Source organism: Plutella xylostella, chromosome 19 (genome assembly GCF_932276165.1).
Source record: "Plutella xylostella chromosome 19, ilPluXylo3.1, whole genome shotgun sequence".
Classification (NCBI taxonomy): domain Eukaryota; kingdom Metazoa; phylum Arthropoda; class Insecta; order Lepidoptera; family Plutellidae; genus Plutella; species Plutella xylostella.
Window position 1 is genome coordinate 1945840 of NC_063999.1, and position 23632 is coordinate 1969471.

A 23632-nucleotide genomic window follows, 5' to 3' on the forward strand; every position below is an offset into this window, starting at 1 on the left:
CTGTCAATCACATAAAGGTATTGTCGATCATGCCCGTGATCTATGACGTCCGACTTGAATCCATTGTCATACAAATGTTGCTAATTTGTGGCTATGGGCTATCTATAGACTACTTAATGATTTTATATTTGACAGATGTCAAAATCATAAATTTTTGTGGCCTGATTCTAACGACATATTTATACATATAATAATATTTACATACATAGTCCTGTGGCCTACTGTAAAATTTACATAATACCTTGTTATTTACAGTAGCTACAACTTTCGCGACAGTAGCGTACTATTTGTACCTGTAATGTAACCCAGTAATCGTTTTATGGCCCGTAAAAGTGAAATCAGAATGATGTGTAATGTAAATAAGATCACCATAAACTCACAAGCGAACGCCTCCTAATCGTTAACCATTGGTTTATTTACTAGTTATTGCTGGGCGAAACTGAGATTACAAATAGGATTTATTGAACCACTATGTGCTTTTCCATCACTACAGTCGTTGAAATATAATAGGCCTGTTTGGACAGCTACACAATTTTGCTATTTATCTTGATTTACTTGATGAGATACATAAAAAGACACATAATCTGACTTTATTTAACAGCCGAAAGAAAAAAGATTTTTTAAAGCACCAAAAGTTACTTATTTATAAGATTTTTTATGATTTAGGTTTGACACCAGCTGTCATACATTTTGGAGCTGTCCAAACGGGCCTCTTATATTTCGACGACTGTAGTATGCAGTATGCACATGTTTAACTACTTAGGTATTACTTTAAATTTAACCCCTTGATGCTAGATGGCCTGGATATGTCAATAACAGGACCAGTTCTAAGAAACAACATTCTTAACACTTTCAAGTTGTAGCTGTTTACACAAAATAAATTATCTGGTTAAATAACACATAATTACTTAGTACATCATTAGTTAATTTGTGAATTATCTGGTACTTCCCAGTTCAATAGATGATAAGATATTTATGTTGCAAGCATTGTGCATTTGTACACAAAGGATGGTTGGCAGATAATCTTGAAAGTATATTATTTAGGCCGCCTGATAAGTTTCTAGAGTATTAATTTATCAATTTCTATTGTGCATCAATGTAGGCAAAGTGTACATTTTTATATACACACTAGGGTAACAGTACCGGTTATCGGCCACTTAAGCGACATGTTGACTTCAAAGTTAATTTCTATCATAATGCTGTGTGTCAAGATTTTCCAAAAAAATATCATTTGATCTTTCAATAGTCTAGTTTCATAAAACCTAAAGTATATAGACGTAGCAGTGATACATGATTTTAAAATAAATATTTTTTGTAAAAATAGCAAATATACCGGTTATCGGCCATTTTACCCAGTTATCGTCCACCAGTGCACTGGTTATCGGCCACCTAATTCACAGTAGAAAAACGAGTCTTATTCAGTAGTTCATAGGGTTTTTAAAAAACAAATTAAAATTTTAAGTCAAATTAGCTACTCTTGGCATTGGCATCGATAAACATTATCGGCCGTTTTATTATCTAATGGCCGGAATCAGGTTTAATTTTACCAATTTTCGGCCGCCTGCTATTTCAGACGGCCGGAATCAGGTGTAATTTTTACCCATTTTCGGCCGCTTATTTCGATGGCCGGAAACAGGTTTTGTTTTAACTGGTTATCGGCCGCTAAACATTCGTTATTTTTTTAAGGTCATATCTTTGAAACTATGAGGCATTCTGCCGGCCGGAATCTAGTTGTCAATTCGCAAAATTCTAGCTGTTCACTAATATAATGGAATCTATGTTAGTGCATTTAAGGTTTCCGCAATATAGGCAAAATTTAATGACTACAATATACCGGTTTCCGACCACCCGGCCGGAAACTAGATTTTGAAATAAATCGATAACCTATTGTCCGACCACCGAAAATATTACTAATTTTGAAAAGGTTTGTTAGTTTAGGCAATTGAATATTGAAATTAAACATACTTTACTACACACAAACCCATTCAATCACTAATAAAACAGTAGGAACACTTAAAAACTTACCTCTGAAAATCAATCCACCTGCTATTTTTTCTGCTAAATTTGCCACGCAACCACACACCAAATTTTGAAATGGTGACTGAGGGTTCAGTCCGCAAATTTCGAGGTCATGCCGTTGGATTATGAACCGTGATGTTCGTCCAGGTCGAGTGGCGCGAAATTAGAAAGGAGATGTCTCAATACTATCCTATTATTCAAAATAAGGTGCGAAGTGGCCGGAAAGGGGTAGTGGCCGGCAAACCGGTACGTTTACCCTACTCTCCGTCTGAAAAAACGGCTCTTGTTGTCTTTGGAGAAGAACGTAGGTAAATGTAACTAACTTCATTTTGAGTTCGCGATGGGGCCCGAGTTTCACGATAGTCTTCGGCTACCATAGGCCAACAAGACTTCTAATTATCCAGTCAATAAGCGATCGTGTAATGATAACTAGAACGACGCAAGCCAAAACTGAAATCCTACTATAGCTAGGTGTACAATGACAAATTGCTTACTAAAGTTCTGCTTAACTGGACGTGTTCAGGTGTGAAACTGTCAGTTACTTTGTCTACTTATTCCCTCGTCCTATTTCTTGTGCTAAAAATAGTCAAGTTTATAGGCGCAGTTAGGGCCAACACGGATCTACCTAGTGTTTAATATTAATAGCTGGTATCACCGGACACATTAGTGTAACATAATGGCCACTTGTTGGCAGTTGCCTGCCTACTGGCCGTAGCACTGGACAGGTTAGTGGCCAAAATTATTGTTCCGAGAATTCACGCTGGATGCTTGCATACTCAGAATCAACGATATTGCAATATAAAAGATAGAATCAGAAATGCGTTTGTTTCGGCCACGTTTCGGCCCTCTTTCGGCCACTGTGGTCATAGGGAATGCAAAACTGCTGGTTTTCCATAAAAAGCTAGTAAAAACAAAAGACTGCAAAATTTTAAAACTTTTGTTTCTCATCTATAATATATTATTTTTTAATTTGGGGGCTTGATTCACAGTCTGTCCCTCACATTATTTTCCAAAAAGCGCGTGAGTTGCTTTTATATTACTGATCAACCCTAAACTTTAAGTTAGTACTTCCAATTCTAGGTAGCCTAAGTCCTGTGAAAGAATCCAGGCCATTAGTGTTTGATTGCCTAGCACGTAGCTTCTGTAAACAGTTAGGTTAGGTTTCGTTGTGTTGGCACTAGGCAACATTATTGCTCTATAGTCAGTATAGCTCGCTCGAATTCGATCGTACCTGGTAGTAAGTAGAATGTATTGTTTAACATTCTTAGAAAACGCTGTCAGGTTATACGATGACGAAATATGAGCTTTCAAGAATAAGTGCCAATTTCTCCATAGTCGGTTAGAGCATAACCAGGAGGTAGTGGTTGACTTTTGACACATCTGTCATGAATTTTATATGGAGATAGCGTTTAATTTATGAATCAATCCCTGTCGGTTAGATAACCGACTATGGAGAAATTGGCACTAATGTTAGTATGTAGATAAGTACTTCAAATTTATGAAACTGTCACTGATATTTTAATAGCAAGAACTTAAGTGCTACTCGACGACAATTCCGGCAATCACAGCGCTAAATTGCATACTTACTCAAGTTCTGCGTAATTTTACGTTTTCAGGTGTGACAAAACCATTTTAGGTACCTACTTATATAATAAGTAGATATTTTCATATTTTCCAACACATTTGGGATTGTACACTGCCGGGCAATGAAAAAGCTCCACTCACCAAATGGCGACAACAAACGATTCCAATTTTATCAAAGATTTAATTTAAAAGTGGAACAAAATATTGCCGATTTAAGTTGGTAATATCCTGATGCTCTGTAAAATTTACTTCAATGTTGCAGAAGACGGCATTAAGCTTTCCTTTTCCGTTTATTAGTAATTTGGTGCTTTTCTCAGTGGAACCTTTTCATTGCCCGTGAGTGAATTTGAATTTGTCAGATAGTCAAATACACACACAGTGCTCTAAACATCAACTTACTTCCTCTACACACAGTGCTCTAAACAACTTCTAACCTCGTCCTCTGTTGTCCTCAGTCGGCGCCCCCCGCCCCCCCCGCCATGCAGGCGCGGCGGCACAGCTACTGGTGGCACCTGCTGGTCGACCTACCCATACTGCTGATGGGTAAGTGCATTCTATTCTCTGCGGACTTAGATTAACAATGTACGGAATGGATGGAGTGTCTGCAAAAGAAACGTCTCGACAATTAACATACCAGTTCTACCACTGAGCTCTTATTAGAAGATTTGTGACTTAATTGGTAGGTACATCATCACGACCCATCACGTCTCCACTGCTGGGGCACGGGTCTGCTTCCAATGAAGGAAGGGTTTTAGGCCTAGTCCACCACGCTGGCCTAGTGCGGGTTGGTGAACGGGGGCGGTTCATTCTGTTCTATTTATATTTCTGTGGGGGTCTAAAATAACTGGGGAGTCACTACAGAAATCAAACGAACGAACGAGAGCTGTGTCGTGCAAACGTTTTCCTTAAACTTTAGAGCGTGCGCTATAACCACTAATCTCTGCCCCATGCACCTGGCTTACTCGAATAGAACCTTTGGTCTAAACTCTCTTTCTAAACTTGGACCATTTTTCACCACACTGGTCCACCGTGCGTTGGTGGGCTCGTATGATGTATATCAACATGTGCAGGTTTCCTCAAGATATTTTCTTTTTCCGTAAGAGTGATGGGTAAGTAAAGGGTGAGTAACGTAACTAACCACGTACTAACTTAAATTCCAAAGAACTCATTGGTAGTGGTACATGAGATGGAATTGTTAAGTAAGTAGGACCAAAATATATATTTTTTTTATTTCATTAGTAGAGTCATCCATCCATATTGATTCTGCTTACCTAAACACGATGCACTGTGGGCTAACGTCAAACATCTCTGGACATTCTATCAACACAGTGTCGAATGACATGATAGCCACACCGTCGGACCACACACGAATTATTGTTAGTGCGTTGTATTGAACGATCGGTTACCTACTCGTAAGTTCCAGGTTCGATTATGACCGAGGCCTTTTTAAAGGAGTGGAAAATAGTAAATTAGGTACTTAAGTATTTAATATACAAAACTATTTTATTTTCCTTCCTTGTTCATGAATTGACAGATAAGGAAAAATACGTCTATTACATAAGTTACGTTAATAATATTTATAAACGCATGTTTAATCTTTGGTGCAGACAGGAACTCGTTGTTTACATAACTTCTTTATCTATGTACAATACAATGTTGACCGAACATTAAATATGTCAATGTCAAATGTCAAGTTACGTCAACGACCTCTGGTGTCGGGTGGCAGAAACCACACACGTGGATTTAACGAAAGAAGACACAATATAATGGTACTCACTGACATGGATACTCTGTGGTATTTTATCTGTGGTCCCTGTTTGGCCCACTTCAACGGAATGGATATTTTTAGTTTTTAGTAGAAATACTATCTCACACTTTAATTATTATCCATTTGAATATATTATACACAGTACATTTTATAAATAAGTAGGTATATTTTGGAACTTTTTTATCATTTTGGTCCCTCCAAGCTGCCTCGAAGCTCATAAACATAGGCACCTTAAATACGAAATATCATGACATATTATGTCCGGCGCACCCTCAGCAGTCACCCACTGACACTGCTGACTGGCTAATCCAGTCACCGTTGCTAGTCCAACTCTAGTTTTTGCCGCGATCGTCAAGGAAGACTAAAAACTCTCGATGTCAAAAAATAACTATGTAATCTATGTATTATTACCAATTTAACAAAACATAGAACTCTGTGATACCAATTCCTTAGGTAGAGCTAAATTTTTTTACTCTAACAATAGGTACAAGAGCAAGTCGAAGTTGTCACACAGTGCAGTGTGGGAAGTCTCGAAACGCACCTGTGTTTCAAGTTACAATAATAAAATATGAGTTGGTCATAGATTAACAATATACGCACAAGAAAAAAAAAGCAAAAACTGATTGCATTTTGTTTACTGTCAAACCGTTTTAATAAGTTCAACCTTGAAATGAAATGAAATTCGTTTATTCGACGTAAAACTTTTTCAATTATTTGTCGATTGTCATATAATATGTATTACTCTAACCACTACTTCACAAAGGGCCCGTCATTAAGGCGCATAGAAATGGCGAAAGTAACCTCCTCGAGCATCATTTAAATTTTTTGCTTATATCTACTACAATTTTACTTAATTATTTAGGTAGCAATGACCACCATTGCACCAATGAATAAGTTCACAGATCTTCTAACCGAACTAATTCAAAGTAAGGGCTCAGTAGCAGAAGTGTGGTGTTATTGGCGACCCTGACTGCTATGCCGAAGGTCCCGGGTTCGATTCCCGGCTGGGGCAGATATTTGTTTAAACACAGATATTTGTACTCAGGTCTTGGGTGTTGATATTTATATTTAGTACTAGCTGTTGCCCGCGAGCTTCGCTTCGCCTTAAAATTATTTTGCCGTGGACTACTCCCGAACTACCTACCCAATAACATGCCATGGTGGTATTAAATTAGATGAAAGTTCACAAATAAGTACGAAGATACTTGACTAAAAATGATTTTCATGACTTCATTGAGCAAAGACTTGTATAGCAATGGCAGAATAGTAATTTATAAATGTTTAATTTCAAGCATCTAACTTATGCAGTTTTGGTTTTTTTCATACTACTTATTTTTTTTCACTTTAACTCCCATTTTTCAAAACAAAACCATAACTTTACTAAGGTGTGCAGACATGTTAGATTGAAAACATCTAGGTATCTTGCAATATCCTATTGTAACTAAGCTTTACGGCTGTTTTAACAGCATGCAGATTTCATCACGCACGTGGGATAGCACGCCATTTTCCCGCATCTCGTGTGCATATTCCACGCGTCACAATGAATACTTGTATGAACGCGTGCGGGGAAATCCCGCGTGCGTGATCAAATCCGCATGCTATTAAAAACAGCCTAAGTTAATGCCGAATTTCAACCGCTAACTCCGGTTTTTGTGGGAAAATACGGTACCTAAGCTACGTCCCTTCCTAATTTCAAGTGCCTACGCTACGTTTAGCCTGTGCGTGTCAGTCATGGGAATTCCGTATAGAAAATCTCTGCATATTTTCCTAAAACACCTACGTAATAAGTTTCATGGTTTTATCTTCAAAAATGACGCATAAGAACCAAATGACAATGAATTAAACGTATTGAAAAGTACAGCCGTTTATTGGGTTGTTTTCGAGGACCTTGAAAACTTACTGCAAATACATACAAACTATAAGTACATTAGCTAAAATCAAACCATACCGCGATCTATATCCGATCCGACAACGCCATCTAGGAGCGGACATAGCTACTATATAAATTAAACTTCTAAAACTCAACACCCATAAAACTTTCAACCCCTATATTACACCCCCACACTGGGTTTTTTTTATATGCTAATTATTATTTTTTTGGGATTATGTAGTGCCTAAATACAAAATATAATGTTTTTATCTTCAAAAATGACGAACTTCATACAAAATATGAACACCTATTTCATCCACTCACAGATCGAAGTTTCAAAAACGCTAGAACAAAATGTTTAATTATTGCTCATCAAGTGCTTAAATATAAAGTTTATTTAAAAAAAGATCTACCCCGGCCGGGAATCGAACCCGGGACCTTCGGCATAGCAGTCAGGGTCACTAACCACTACGCCAGTCAGCCGTAGTATCTTTTAAAATTAAGTATTCGCATACAACTTTTAACCCCCCCTTTTAACCCCTTACAACCTCCGTTTCGCAATAAAAAGTAGCCTATGTTCTTTCTCAGGGTCTAGACCATATGTATACCAAATTTCATTCAAATCCGTTCAGTAGTTTTGGCGTGAAAGAGTAACAGACAGACAGACAGACAGTTCCGGATATAACCAACAGATGGCACTAAAAGCGCAATCAAAGAGCTTGTATGGAACCGAGGCGAATTAATATGAAGATCCTACATCGCGGTATTAAAGTTTTTCAGTTGTCTAAAATAAATACAAAACCTAATATGTTAAATCTATTCTATAGTAGGAGAGTCAGACAGTCACTTTCGCATTTATAATATTAGTTAGGATGTATCTATCTATGTATTTGTGTGTTGTAGATATATCAGCTGTCCGACACCCATAAGCCTTTAATACAGGTTCTGCCTATCTTAGGGTTGGATGGCCGTGTGTGAGTATCCCCAGATATTTATTATTATTATTATTATTTATTTGCCGAGACGTTTCTTTTGCACACTCCATCTAGTCCGTATATTGTCAATCTATGTTTGGTGCATTTATTATGACCACTGGTTGCATTGCACAGTGCAGTGTGCGGTCGGTTCACATCTCATGACACATTCGAGTAGTTTAGTATTTAGCTACCTATTGTGTTTCTAGTTATTGCTTCACGTGATAACCGCGGTGCGAAGTCCGCAGTGTCATTTTACTTTCGACCGCAGTAATTACATAATTTAATTACCTATATCGACTTTCTTATGCATAGTGTAAACTAACTTGTGCAAGTACTTTTTGCAAAAGTGATATTAATAATAATATAATAAAATTACTTTGATGGTCATGTGACTTTACTATAAAGAATATTTTTATTCGTGATTTTCCTATTCCAAATTTCCCATATCAATTTACCTACGCCTTCTTTTATACCTACCTACTCCAGTATAACATAATACTATACACGTTACCCTTACATATATTTATAGATACAAATAATACCTACAGGACTATCGGGCTTGAATCGGTTTAGAATTGTGTAAACTTACAAGAATAGCTAAAACCTTTGTTAGGCGGATATAGAGAATCAACTCCGCATTTAACGCTAGTTAACATTACTGTTTCTAATGCTAGTTAGAACCTAAAAGTTAACGATTATTAGAATTGACTAGGTAGGTTTTAAATATAGTTAAATAACTTATTAAGTAATAAATTACTATACAGTATTAAAAGATAATCAAGACCGGATAATCGGTGGTTACAAATAATAATTTGTTTCAAGAAAATGGGAGCTAAAGATGACAAGACAGAGGTTAAGGTGGAATTTCACCAACGCTGAACATTCAATCGCCCTCTAATGTCTATCAGCACAAAATGTAATTAAAATTTGATTTAAATACTTACTTTATAATTTTAAATACGTTTAGTGTTTGGTAAAAGTATACCTAAAAACTATGCTACCATTCCATTACTAAAGCGTAAAATTACCATTTCAGAAGTTAATTTTTCACCAACTGTCAGTACCTACTTAACTTAACAGGTGAAGACATTTCCCATACAAAGAGTAGAAAGTATGGATGATTGATTGGGCACGGTGAGCAGTTCAATAGTGAAGGGGTCACAGGTTCGAGCCCCGACATACACGTGTCAGTATTCAAACTAGATAATTGTTTGTTTACATCGAAAGTCCGAAGATAAGGTTTTCAAAAGTCTGTCACTTAACTTGGGTCACAGCCAGATTCCCATGGAATAACCATGCGTTTGCAGTTTTGTAGACAGACATACAGTCAGCTGCATAAGTATGTAGCTAAAAGTACACTTACGTACCTTGTCAAATTCCCAAACTGCCGATTCCTTCATCCAAACATAGACGGTTAGTTAAGTAAATAGTTTGACAAAGTTAAAAGTGTATAGCTACTTACGCAGCTGACCGTACACTGCGATAGCAAAATCGTTCCATGAAATAAATAAAATAAATCAATTGACAGCTGTCATTCTAATACACTACTCGCGCACTATTCGCGCTCGCGCACAAAGTAACTGATACCTCACTGATCTTCCCGGAAACACAAAAGTGAAGTTTCTGAACGAGCCACGACTCTATCCCGTTGTATTAAACGTGCCGATTGCACGCCAGCTCTCGTTCGTTCGTTTTTCGCCAGTATAGATAGAATAACCCTCCAGGAAATAGTGGAAAACGCATCTAAATTAAGATTATTCCCTATTGACTTGACAGGATGTGTGGCAACGCTGCCGGCGCTTTATACATCGTTAAACTTTACGCCTTTCCTTCATTATGCTTTTCATAGACCTGGAAAAGGTTACGTAACTGAATCTACGATTTACTGGAGTTGCGGGATTAATTTGATTATATCTGAAAGTTTCATCTGATAGAAGAAGACCTTCCAGAGATTCCAAAGTAGTTACCTACATGAAAGTTCAAAACTGAAATGTTTTTCAGATAGAACAACAACACCTAATTTAAAATAATTATGAAGCTTCGGTGTAGTACTCGCTAACTAAAATTTTCAGAACTTTTGGTTCAATAGCATTATTTACAACACAACATTAGCAATAAAAAATCTTTTTCGGTCGTGGTAGCTGGTTCAACAGACTTTATCACTGTATGGGCTAGCCTGATGATGATGATGATAATCAAAGAATGGCATTTAAATGTGTTTGTCTTCACACGTATCTATTAAAAACTAATTTAGATTAAGGTTTAGGCACCGATCCCCAAATTAATGTCGATCTTAATTGTTATCCTTAAAACAGAGTAATTACAAATGTGACCATAGACGGCATTCTTAAAGATTCCACATTTAAGTACCCACTGATGGGATGTGGTATGTCCAGCAAAGAATAGTAGTTAAGTTATCGTGTATGGCGTGACCAGACCCCTTAGCATGAATTTTCATCGTGAACGTGAAGTAGAATTATACTCTGTCCATTATATTATTGGTTTTTAGACATTCTAAATCTCATACATATTTGACGACTGCAAAGGAAAACCAACTTTACTTACCAGACATAAGGAAACGTCAAAAATACAATAACATAGTGGAAGCTCTATAATCGAGTAATTTTGTATGAAAATATGAACAGCGCCCCTGGCGGTCAGTAGCAGAACTAAAATTTCCCTACAAAATTCATCAAGTAATTTCACGTCACGTTCACGATGAAAATTCATGCTAAGGGGTCTGACCCCTTAGCATGAATTTTGATGCGATGCGATAGATGCGCATTATGTATTAGGGTCGTACAATGAAAAGTAAACTGGGACTTTTCAATGCTCTAATGGTTTAAAAACTCCCAATGTGCATGCAAATCTTGCATTTGTTGGCCAGAAAATGGGCAGGAATGTTGATATTATAGATAAGTCGACACCCACAGTACCTGGTTTCATTCAAGAATCATGAATAGCTACATAAAATTTATAATCAGTAACCCGAGTCCGCGTCGGTATACAGGTTTCGGCTTAGTATACCCTTTTTGCAACACCCTGTATATGGTCAGTAAGGTCCATACATATTATACCTAGTGTATCCTTAACACCCGTCAGAAATAGGCCACGTCAATTTGACCGCGGTGACGGCAGCATCTGAGGTGGGAAACAGACACTTGAACGTAATGGAGTAGGCATGCAGTGGGTGACTGCAGTGTGGTGCCCTTTGCACTCTGACACTGTGTCGGTGACGCCGGCTTGATACGGGATATGGATCCGGTGTACCGTCAGGAAAATATAGGACATACCTAGATAGATAGATTAAAGTTTTGCTGACTGCTAGTTTGAGAAGTAGATGGATATTCTTCTTTAAATACAGTTTATTCGTTGCTTGACTCCTTCCAGCTTTTGTGTCTATTTATGTGGATTTTTTTAACTTAAAAAGAAACCTTTTACTTCGGTGCTTATTATATTAACCGATTACGTCCCGGTGACCCATTGGTGAACCAGACACACTAATTATATTTTTAATTGTCTCTTATTTCTCGGGATGTGTAGGGTTGATCAATTTAAACATCCAACATAGGAAATATTACGTTTGTAACCTAGGTGATGTGGCGCTCCTTGCGATAGAGCTGGCATTGGATTATGGGATGATCATAATGATTGTAATCTATTGGTTAATTGATTCCTTAGTCATACCCACACAATGGTCGGTTGTAAGGGCCTAAATAGTTCGTGATGTTATCATAACAGTGTATGCCGCAAAATGAATGTTTTTGTGTGGACCGCATCGGCGCAAGCAATAATCATAAACGCAATGGCCTACATCCAATGTGGTACATTTGTAGGGCATTTAGTACTTTACTAGTGCTGTACTACTTGCTATTTTGCCGTCCAGTAGAGTAAAGATATACAAATACAAATACAAATACAAATACAAATCGTTTATTTGGTGCTAAGTAAAAGTTCACACAAATGCATCTTATCTCTAGTCCCTACACTAGGATTCCCTGTGTTGTAGGGGCTAGCTTTCACTCTTCCACACTATTTTACAAACATTTAAAATATATATTAGAGTGTTACAAGAAAATATGTACAATTACAAGTACAGTTAGTAACTAAGTAAAATAAAATATAAACCCGTTTAAATTTGAATTGATTATGATTATGTGTGTTTGTTTGTGTGTGTGTGTGTTTGTGTGTGTGTGTGTGTGTGTGTGTGTGTGTGTGTGTGTGTGTGTGTGTGTGTGTGTGTGTGTGTGTGTGTGTGTGTGTGTGTGTGTGTGTGTGTGTGTGTGTGTGTGTGTGTGGTGTGTGTGTATGTGAGTGTGTGTGTGTGTGTTTATGAGTGCGTGTGTGTGTTTATATGTGTGTGTGAGTATGTGAGTGTGTGATCACGTTAGTATAATTATGTTGTTGGTATGTGTATTAGTAAGATGTTGGTAGGTGGTGTATTGTATGTGTCTGTATTATATACATATATAGATAAGTAAGGAAGTATGGTTAGCTCTGCGAAATAGTCTTGGGATGTTGGAATCAACCACTGATCTGTTTTTATTTCGGTATAAATGACTCAGTTGATTCATAATTGAGTCCAAGAAGCCAGGTGCATATTTTATTCTTACAAATGAATCTAGTGGAATTGACTATATCTATTAGATTATGTAGTTTTGTGTAAATGTAAGGTCCCATGTAGTTAAAGCATCTTTTGCCAAATTTTAGTTTGATAGTCGGTAGGGTCCATTTTAAACATCTTTGTGGACGATGTAGTTGCGGTAAGGTCAGTAAAGCTGCTTTATGGAATCTTAGCGCCGTGGCTAGTATAAATAGTCGACGAATGCTAAGTACCTTTGTTTCATTATAGAGGGCATCAGTGCGATACTGCCTGGGTTTCTTATAAGAAACTTTAAGTAAAGCACGTTGTGCGCGCTCAACTTTAAGTAGGCGCGATTTACATCCCGAACCCCAAGTAGTTATGCAGTAGTTGAATATTGATTGAGCTAGTGAGAAATAAATAGTTTTAATAATTGCTTCTGTAGCTATGTCCCTTAGCCGTCTAAATATATGCAACAGCTTCCTTGTACGGGATGAAATTGAGTCTATTTGCATGGCCCACGATAGGGAACTGTCAAGGAAAACGCCAAGGTATTTGATGCTATGGACACGTTGGAAGGAAGGACAGTTACATAAGAGGTCGTTTTCACAAGTATGTAAGCGAATTGCAAACAATGAGTGAGGGGCAGTACGCCTGGAGACACAGAATTCGATCACCTTTGTTTTGTCGGCGTTTAATGTGAGTAGATTGTGTGCAAGCCATACATTCACTCTGTCAATTCCAGTTTGGGCTGCAGAATAAGCCTCTTCCCAACTTTTACCACGGAATACAATCGCCGTATCATCAGCAAAGGTGAAGACCTTTGCATTGGATAGGTTTATTGAGCAAAGATCATTAATGTAGAGTAGAAAGAGAGTAGGACCAAGCACACTGCCCTGAGGCACGCCAAAACCTATCGTTCTACTGTCACTGTAGTGCTCGCCAACCCGTAATCTTTGTTCACGTTCACTAAGGTAAGAGGTAAACCAGTCCAATGCAATACCGCGAATTCCATAGCATTCCATTTTTTTTAACAGAATTGGTCGTGAAACTGTGTCGAATGCTTTCGCAAAATCGAGGAAAACACCTACGCACATATCACCAGTATCGAGTTTGGTCACGATGTGATCTACAAGATTTGTTACTGCATCTTCAGTTGATCTGTTGTTGCGGAATCCGTATTGGTTATCAGACAATAGGCCCATACTTTCAAGATATGCTAGCAGTCTTTTGTTAACAACCTTTTCTAGGATCTTTGATATGGATGTTAATAGCGATATGGGTCGATAGTTACTGGGCATTGAAGAAGTTCCAGATTTGTGAATAGGACAGATATTTGCAATCTTAAGTCCATGTGGAACTTTTCCAGCAGAAATACTGAGATTGCAGACGTAAGTCAATAGAGGAACCAGTATATGTTTAGAAAGCTTCAACACTTTGTTGGGAATTCCGTCCCAACCAGGAGCAGATCCTGTTTTTAGAGCAGATATAATTTTATCTATTTCAGTCATGTCGCATGGGGAAAGAAAAAACGAGTCTTTGGGTTTGTTAAATTGGTCGGGAATTTTTACCATTAGTGATAATTCACTCTCGGTTTTATTAAGTCGCGTTAGTGTTTGTTTGGCGAGGCATTCCCCAACCGTTGAAAAATATACGTTAGCATTGTTAAGCGAGTCAACTGCATTTGATTTAGTTTTTAATAGGTCTAAGTTGTTGTTCGAATTTTTATTTGTTAAGTTGCATATATTTTTAATAGTTGACCATGTTTTTTTGTTGTTACCTTTGCAATTTTCTAATAAGTTTCTTTCATACTCAGTTTTTAAATTTTGAATAGTATTGTTACAATAGTTTCTGTATAATTTATAGCGTTCTTGAATGTCCGGGTTAGATTTATTCACTTTTTTATTTGCTTCTAGATGCAATCGATCGCGACGTCGGATACACTTCATGAGGTTTTTTGTAATCCAAGGTTTCCTTATAGCCTGTGAGTTTTTAATATGCTGAGTTGTAGAATGATGTTTTATTTTGTCACTTAGATTATTGGTTATATAGATCGTAGCTTCAGTAACATCAGTTAAAGTGTAAATACTAGACCAATCTGTATCCTCTATGTCCTTAATTAAATTATTGTAGTCGATTACTGTTTTATAGATAACTGTATCCTTGATATTGTTGGTTGGCAATGGCGTGTCGAGTTCAATGCCAATAATAACTGTGTCATGATCAGTTATTGCTGTTTCACAGACTATGACTTTCGTAGATTTCTTTGTTTTAATTATGGCATGATCAAGACAAGTACGACCATGAGTAGGATAAAAATGACCGGGGTAGAAGCCGTAATGATTCAAAATATCAAGATAGTCATTAGCGCGGTTATCAGTAGTACCTTCCACGATATCTATGTTTATGTCACCTACAATGATACATGCCTCTGAAGTACAGTTTTGAATTGTGGTTTCTAAAGATGAGCAAAAGTTGTCAATTTTTTTATAGGAAGGAGACCTATATAGTGCTATAATATTAAGTTTTTTCCCAACCTCAATTGTTAGGCAGTTTGATTCTTTGAAAAGTGGCTCCTTTATAGTAATGTTCAGATCACTTCGGCTAAAAACTACTATACCATCGTTTTGATTCAAGTAGTTTTGCGAGTAATGGCTATTATAGTTCGGGAGAGTGAATTTTGCAGTAGCTTCGTTGAGTCTACATTCAGTAAGTATAATAATGTGTGGTAGGAAATGTAGTCTTGATAAGAACACGATAAAGGCATCAATATTTTTGGAGATACTGCGAATGTTTTGACTAATAATAGTGATTTGAGAATCAGTGTTACCTAAGTCTGATTTACATTTCTCCGGGGAGTTATGCTTTGTACTAAAGTTAATGTTGGTATTGTCAATATCATTTATAATTGTTAGGTCACAGTGCATTGTTTGATAAAATAGTGTTATTGGAGCAGAAGTAGGTGTGGAAACAAGATGTTTCATAATAGTTCGTTATGTGTGCGTGTACTGTGTATTTTGATGAGTATTTGTGTTGTGGTTGTGGTAAAATGTGTTTGTAGTTATGTGTGGTGTGTGATAATGGGTCGATCTGTAGTATTGTGTGATGGGTTTTTGGTATTTGTATTTTTGTAACATTACGATTATGATTTAGTCTAACATTCAAAGTAGTTTTTATAATTTTATGAAAGCATGCAGTAGATAAAAATAAGAAACACAAAGATAAAAATAATGACAAGTATGACATAAAGGTATCATTAAATAGTCATTTACTTTTGATGAGATTGTTGAGCTCCGACTCGTGTTCAATGCGTATTTGGGGCATATTCTCCGATTTCCGCAGGAATACCGTTCCCCGAGAAGTCCAGCAAAAGGAGTAACCATTGGCCTTTGAAAATTCACGGGCTATATAGAATAGCTTCTGTGTTCGGGGCGTCAGGGATTCGGAGACAAACACCGGCTTTTTTTCCTTGAAGTTCAGATGCCCAGTGTTAAGTTTTTCATGAAGTGTCTTGCCTTTGTTGAATTTTTTTGCTGAAGCGACAATTTTTTCTTTGGTTAAAGTTGAACAGAACTCAACGATAATGGGTTTTTCCACAGACCTTGAATTAATTCTATACACGTCTTTAATGTCGCTATCATTAAGGCCTACTTCTAAAGTTTTCCCCATGTCCTTGATGATTTGGCATAGGTCTTCTTTAGTCTCTTGTTTGTCTTGAACCCTTTTAGGTACATTACGCACCTCTATCCCAGAGGATCTTAATTTTCGCTCCAGAAATTCAACCTTGTCCTCCAAAATATGAATGCGCTTAATGTCATCGGTCTTCTCGCTTTCCAATTTCTTAACCCTCTCGAAGAATTCATCATATTTCTCTGAGAGAAACTTTATGCTGCTTGTTATCTCTTCGTTCTGTTTTTCGATATTAGACATTGAGGTTTGTATGTTGCTAATTCGTTTGTTTTGTTCCAAAGAGAGTGATGAAAACATATCCTTAATTTCAGTCATAATTGCTTGCATATCCAAGTCAGTCTCGCGTTTCCGCTAGGAGAAGATATGTCACTTAAGATATCGGCATCAAAGGTCTCTTATTACGCGAAGTACCTATATACGTATATTTTGTACTTTCCACATTTTGAATACTCTTACTGTTTACTGTAGTGTTTTAACCCCAACGAATAAAGAGGGGTGCTATACGTTTAAAGTGCTTTTGAAGGTAGTTGTCTATTCTTACGTAGGTAGCTCGCAAACGGCTGAACTGATTTCTGTTTTTTTAGGGTAATTATAATTAGTACAGACCTAATGTTACCTCGAGTGTCCTCAGCCATACTTTATCAAAATCGATTAAGCCGTTCAAAAGTTTTCGACTTTTAGGTGAAATTTTCGTTTTTTTTATATTGTATTGCACCTTTTATTTAGCCTTAAAAGCCAATTTTCATAGATTTCATCGATACCATAATATACGATAGCAGTGCAGGCACATCACTAGCTACCACAAATTAGCAATCTGAATAGGTCAGTGTATTTTGAAGGTACTGACAGACAGGCAGACACGATGTCGATCTTATCTACAGATTAGGACTATTAATTAAGTAAATATGAGTATAATAGAATGCACATTGCTTGTTGTTCTTCAGATATCATGCGGTGTATGTGATGTTTATCGGAACGCTTCATGTCTCGTGTTGTGTGCTTATTTACAATCGATGACCTCATTTAAATAACTGTACTTATATTTATAAATACTTACACATAATAGAATAAAAAAATCAGAAATCACATATTCTTAGCGTGTTGTCCGTGACAAACAATATTAAAGGGTGTTACAAAAGTGACAAGTATAGGAAGCCGAAAAGGGGTGACCCTTTTAACTTACTACAAGCTACTATTTTATTACACAAAGTATTACTTTAATAGCTGTACACTTCTGTACCTTGTCAAACTGACGAACCGTCAATATTTCAATGAATGGATAGGCGGTTTCAGATTGACAAGGTACCAAAGAGTATAGGTAGCTAATTATGCAGCTGACTGTACCTATACCTATAGTTAGACCGGCCAGTCAGAATAGTGTCAATCGCTGGCTCCCAGGGTGCACTGGGCTTCTGTATACTGTGTTGTCACATCACAACCGTATCAATCCTATACGATGTGACAAGATGTTCCAATACGTCGTGGTTATTTGTATGGGAAAAAAAGTGTCACATCACGGCCTGACTGAAGTGTCCACGAATGTGTTAAGGACAAGTTTATACGTCAGTCGCCTTTCATGCACCCACGTGCATATCTATGGAAATCTCTAACATTCTCAGGTGATAACTGTAATGAAACACGCGTGTGTGCTGTGGATCGTTTATTAAGCGACTAGTGGCTTGACCAATGTTTCTCACATACCCTACGTATAGTACATATATTACAATAACTTACATACATCAGTGATTATTCATTAAATTAATTAGATTGAAAATAATTATAAATTACGCACCTTTTGCCAATGGCAGTTGGAAATGCCGAGACATGTTAAATTAACGCTGTAGGTATTTAAATACGAGCCTAGGGTTGTCAAAAGTTAGTTCTACAGAGTGGTGGATTTCATACTCGTCTATCTATCTTTTTACCTAGATATTGCATTGTTTAACAGCGATAAAGTAAAAATTGGCAATCGACTGCTGTAGTTAATAAACCTGACTGTATACCGAAGCTCGATGGCCGATGCCGTGGCACATGTTTGTTTAAAGGCAAAATTGAACTCAGGCCTTGGTTATTAAATAATTGTATTTTGTTATATCTAAACCTGCCAAGCGTGTAGATTATGATATAACTCTCCATTCTTGGAGTAGGCTCATGTCCTGCCGTAGTAAAAAATTGCTGATAACTTAAACACATATTTGGGAGCGGTGGTAGCTCAGTCGGGTAAGCGCCCGCTTCTCACGCCAGAGATGCGGGTTCGAATCCCGGCGCTGACATTTACTTACCAATGAGTTCTTTTAACTTAAGTACAATGTATACCATCGCTCTTACGGTGAAGAAAAAACATCATGAGGAAACCTGCATATCTAGATCTAGCACATCTAGATATGTGAACCCACCAACCCGCAGTGGACCAGCGTGGTGGGAAATGGTCCAAGCTTATGAAGGCAGTTTAGACCTTGGGGATATGCACAACGGTTCCATTCGAGAGAGCCAGGTGCAGAATAGAATAGAAACACATATTTTACTTGTACTTATTGCATGAAAAATTGCTAAGTTTGGTAGAAATTTAGCGAAATACCCATACGTGTTGCGAGTAGACCATTAACAATAACATAAAAAAAACATATAAACGTTGGCAACCCTACACTGGCCGCACGCCCACCAATCAGGCTGCAGCTCCCACAGCTGCCGTTTATCAAAGTGTGTTAATTAACGAAACTACAAGTGTTGTTGTAATGCTTGTCAGCCGGTTCGTAAAATGCCTAAAACACTTCTAAACTGAAGTTGTTTTTAGGTATGTAGGTACTTTTAATCTCTTCAATGTAGGGTTTTTATTATGGCGGTCTCAATGGATTTTAGGCGTGTTTTTCTTGAGTAAACGGTTTTAAAGTTGAGTAAATGATTTTATGATCTACTTATAGACCCCAACCTATGTAAAAACCGTAAAAAAATATTTGACTAAGTAAGTATACTGCATAAAATTGTTTTTCCCATCATAACAGCGAAAACTTTAACGCCGTAAACTTCAAACAATTACAATAATTCCAAACACAATTCCAGCGGGAGCCGTCAGCGTCGTTGCAATTTGCAATAAATCTGTTCTATCGCTTCCCAGGCATTCCGTGAAATGACTAGCCGCTTTAAATGTTACCTACAATGCGGTAAATTGACTGCGGGATCCCTCCAGCTTGCGAAAAACTAAATTTTACGACCGCTGATGCCTTAAAAACGACTCTATTTCGTTGCATTAAGTGCCAATTTCTCCATTGTCGGTTAGAGCATAACCAGGGCGTAGTGGTTGACTTTTGACACATCTGTCATGAATTTTATATGGAGATGACGTTTAATTAATGATGACATTTAATTTAAAAATCAATCCCTGTCGGTTAGATAACCACAATGGAAAAAATGGCAATAAGCATGCCACTTGCATGACAGTTCTCGTTCGTCAAAGTAACCCCCCGCTTTGTTGCATTGTCGTGGTATCGGGGACGTGGTGACAAGGTCACGCCCACATCTTGATAAACTTTACATCTCGACTCTATGCCACTTTCTATTCCCATAGGCGCTGTTTGAGAGTAATTAAATAAACAAACAACTTTGTGGAAAATATGACAGATGGATCGATAAATATTGTTTAGAAATTGGTAAGTAAGTAGGTAAGCTTGTGGGTTTTGGGTGCCCAACCACGATACTTCCTATGATGAACGACGATATTGCCTAGCGTATAAAGTACCTACAAATTTATTTTATTAAAGTTTTTTTGAAGAAGTAGCACTTACCTAAGTATCACGTATGTATTTTTCCGGAATTAGATATACATCCTGTATGTAAACGTAATTTACCGTAAGTACCTAAGTATTTTAAAATAAAGCCATAATATATAAAGTGAGTTTTGTTTATCTGTGCGTTAGTTTTGACAGACGTTCACGGTCTTCCAAAATTTAAAAATGGAATGGAAATGTGTTTATTTTGTTCATGAACCGTTTAAAGTAATGCTACATGAGGCGTAGCGAATTTTTATTTATTCTTCGTATTTACTTATTCAGTTTGAAAATTTGTGTGTTTAGCACGTCGCGTCTGTCATATTTGCGAATGGAAAGTTATCATAGTTTTTTATGAGCTATAAACTAAGTTGTTGTTGGTAATTTTGCATCTTTTTATAGCATCATAAAGTACTTATAGTAGGTATATAAATCGAAAGTGAGAGAGTGTTAAATTTAACACAAACATCTGTTAGAATAAGTAATCACAAGTAATAAATATGGTTACAGGTTAGGTATATTACATGTAGGGTCCATAACATTAGAGACTTACTTATTTTAAATTTAAACTGTCATAATATAGGACTGAAACTCTAAAGCGAGCTCGATGAAATAAGTGATAATTTATTAAGTAAGCAATTTCTTCTGAACATGGAAGTATGCTTCTGAAATATTATTTTCTAATGCTTTAAAAAGTTACGCCAAAGTCACATTAGGTGTAAACTAACGCCACTCTAAATTAGATTTATTGATCGGCTTGACAAGTCACTCGTCGACATATAACATTCTTACTGTCAATCTATTGCGGTTAATCTATCGATTATAACTAAATCGATAGATTTGCATTCGGCCCTTCGATTACAGCGAATGCCCTTTAGATCATTTCAACGGAATTTGTACCTTAAAACTCTTTAAAACTAAAACTAGTTTAGAACTGACTGTAGTTTTGTGGAAAATTTGTTATTTGTATTAATTAATGCACTTCGGTTTCGTTTTCATGTATAATTTAAACGGTTTCTATGAGTTTACCTAAGTGTTGAAGACGATTAGTGATAGTTAAATGAATGGTAAGAATTTCGAAGCTGATAAAATGATCATTTAAGAGCGAAATCTAATCGTTATACAGGTATTTGTAACTTGTAAGATTGTAAAATTTCCATTTCCATTCACTCTGCAATAGAAGTTACCTTAAACTTATTTACATATACAGGGTGATAAAATGAACAAATTTATATCTTTGAACATGTTACGAGTGCTAGCACTTATAGCTATTTGACAAGCCTTGAACTGTTAGCAGCTGTCAGCTTAGCACGGGCGTAGACTAGACCGCTAGACATAATAATTAATATTTTATCAGTGCCACATATCTTGTTGGATTAATACATACCAGTAACTTAGAACAGGTATTTTATCTGAAGTACACCTACATTAAATTATACTTAGTTTGTCAGTACCTATGGTGTAGGTAGGTACGATTTAAATACATATTTATCAACAAGATTAATTTACCTAAATAATGCATTAAGTAAATATAAGACTGACTTATTCAGTACTTTTTTATTAGTAGTATTAGTTAAGTTGAATCTTGTATAAAGGACGAAAAATTTATGATATTAGAGAATCAGTATTATAATATGTTTAATTCCTAAAAAACTAGAGAATTGCTAAGCTCTATCAAGAAGCTGTCTTAAATAGTTAGCGTTCTAAACACTCGTCGAACGTACTTTTTATGCAATTCCGTTAGGTTTTTCAATTGTTTTTAAGTCACCCCGTATACGAGTTCGTTCACTCTTCCCTAACAACACGGTGACGTCACAACTGTGTCGCATGAGCCAGGGGGTCACTCCATATACTCTATCTCGTTGTATTAAACGTGTCGATTGCACGAGAGCTCTCGTTCGTTCGTTTTTCGTCAGTATAGAGTAGCCCGCCAGGTCGTCCTTGGCAATGACCGCTGCCGAACATCCCCAATTTTCCAATCAAATCAGGAAGGTGCTTGTGCCGGGGGTCCAATTTGACAGCCCATAAATCCGTGTGCGCGAAATTGATGTGGGACAAAGGATTTATAAACATAAATTGACATGGATAATTTTATTGAGCTTAAGCTAAAAAATGTTTACAGGGTGTAAACAACATCCTGTACAAAAAGAATCCCATGCACATGCACTAATATAATAAAGGCGAAAGTTTGTGATTTTGTATGTTTGTTACTTCTTCACGTCAAAACGGCTGAACTGATTTTAATGAAATTTGGTATGGAGTTAGCTGACACCCTGGATTAAGGCATAGGCTACTTTCGCGGTATTCGCACGGTAAAACTTTTTGAGGTAATAAGCGAATGAACACATTTACTTTTTATCGCGATATTCCCACGGATTTTTTTTTTGAGGCGAAGTGAATCACACGGGCCCTGCTAGTTTTTTTTAATATAAAAATCATAAAATATCAAATCAGTCAATCCAAAAGGGAAGCCTATAGGAATCGTGTTCTGAGGCCTTTATACATAGTGGCTAGTAAAATTACGCAAGGCACCAGCCGTTAACATGTTAATTTATAAGCTGCGGAACCTGCCACTGGCTATATCAGTATGAATGGACTGGGGACCTATCGCAAGTCAAAACCGAGTCTTACGGTCTTATTCATAAAAAAACCTTAAAGTAGGTTTACTGAGCTCAATAGTTACGGAACACTTTAAGCCTATTTGAGGTTTCATAAAAATCTCTATTCATAATCGTTCTGTAAACCTTCAATAACTATAGTGATGCTAATAGATTTCACAGACCAAACATTTTGACATTTACCCTATTAAGTTGCCGGTCTGACGAAACCATAAACAAAAATAGCTAAAACTTTCATTCATTTATCAATTTCTATTATCTATGTTAGCCACGGCGCGGCACTTAAAAAAGTTTACGTTGGCTTAAAGGCGCAGTGGCCAAGCCAAAACCCACAAAAAAATAATTAAATTTTTACGTTACCATGGCAACTTATTTTCAGCAAATATTAACTCACAACAAATGTCAAATCGTCAATAAAGCAGAACAGCTGTTGACCGGCCGCCATGTTTTTGTACAATAGGAGGCTTACGGAAGGTGTATAGTATGGTCCAGCCAACTTTAGCATATCAAGGTTTTACGAATCAGTTGGAGAGTTCTTTAGCGCTATAGATCGTTTATGAATAAAGTTTTTTTGACATTTGCTTATAGCAGGCCTATAGGTCTCCCGTAACTTTTTATGAATAAGACCGTTAACATTTACGAAGTTATTAGTGATTTACATTTTGAATCTGAAAATCATTGTCAAAACAAGTTTGCGATAGGAAGCTTGAGCGTACTCTAGAAAATTTACAGTTTTTTGTGATATAAATAATGAATTACA

At 36.8% G+C, this 23632-nt stretch overlaps 1 protein-coding gene and 1 long non-coding RNA gene across 3 annotated transcripts in view; one reads left to right on the top strand and one right to left on the bottom strand.

Annotated features, from left to right (window-relative positions):
• LOC119690525 (phospholipid phosphatase 3) overlaps positions 1 to 23632 on the top strand; it is a 78097-nt gene that overhangs the window by 46164 nt on the left and 8301 nt on the right. For both annotated transcript variants that reach the window (XM_038105809.2, XM_038105810.2), the window contains exon 2: positions 4059 to 4146. In XM_038105809.2, coding sequence (XP_037961737.2) covers positions 4059 to 4146 — 88 coding nt within the window. The remainder of the gene's footprint in view (positions 1 to 4058; positions 4147 to 23632) is intronic.
• On the bottom strand, positions 1326 to 10820 carry LOC125490039. Its single transcript, XR_007267410.1, has 3 exons — positions 10810 to 10820; positions 4003 to 4005; positions 1326 to 2279 (listed from the first exon to the last, which is right to left on the bottom strand). It is a non-coding gene; the product is annotated as an uncharacterized LOC125490039 (long non-coding RNA).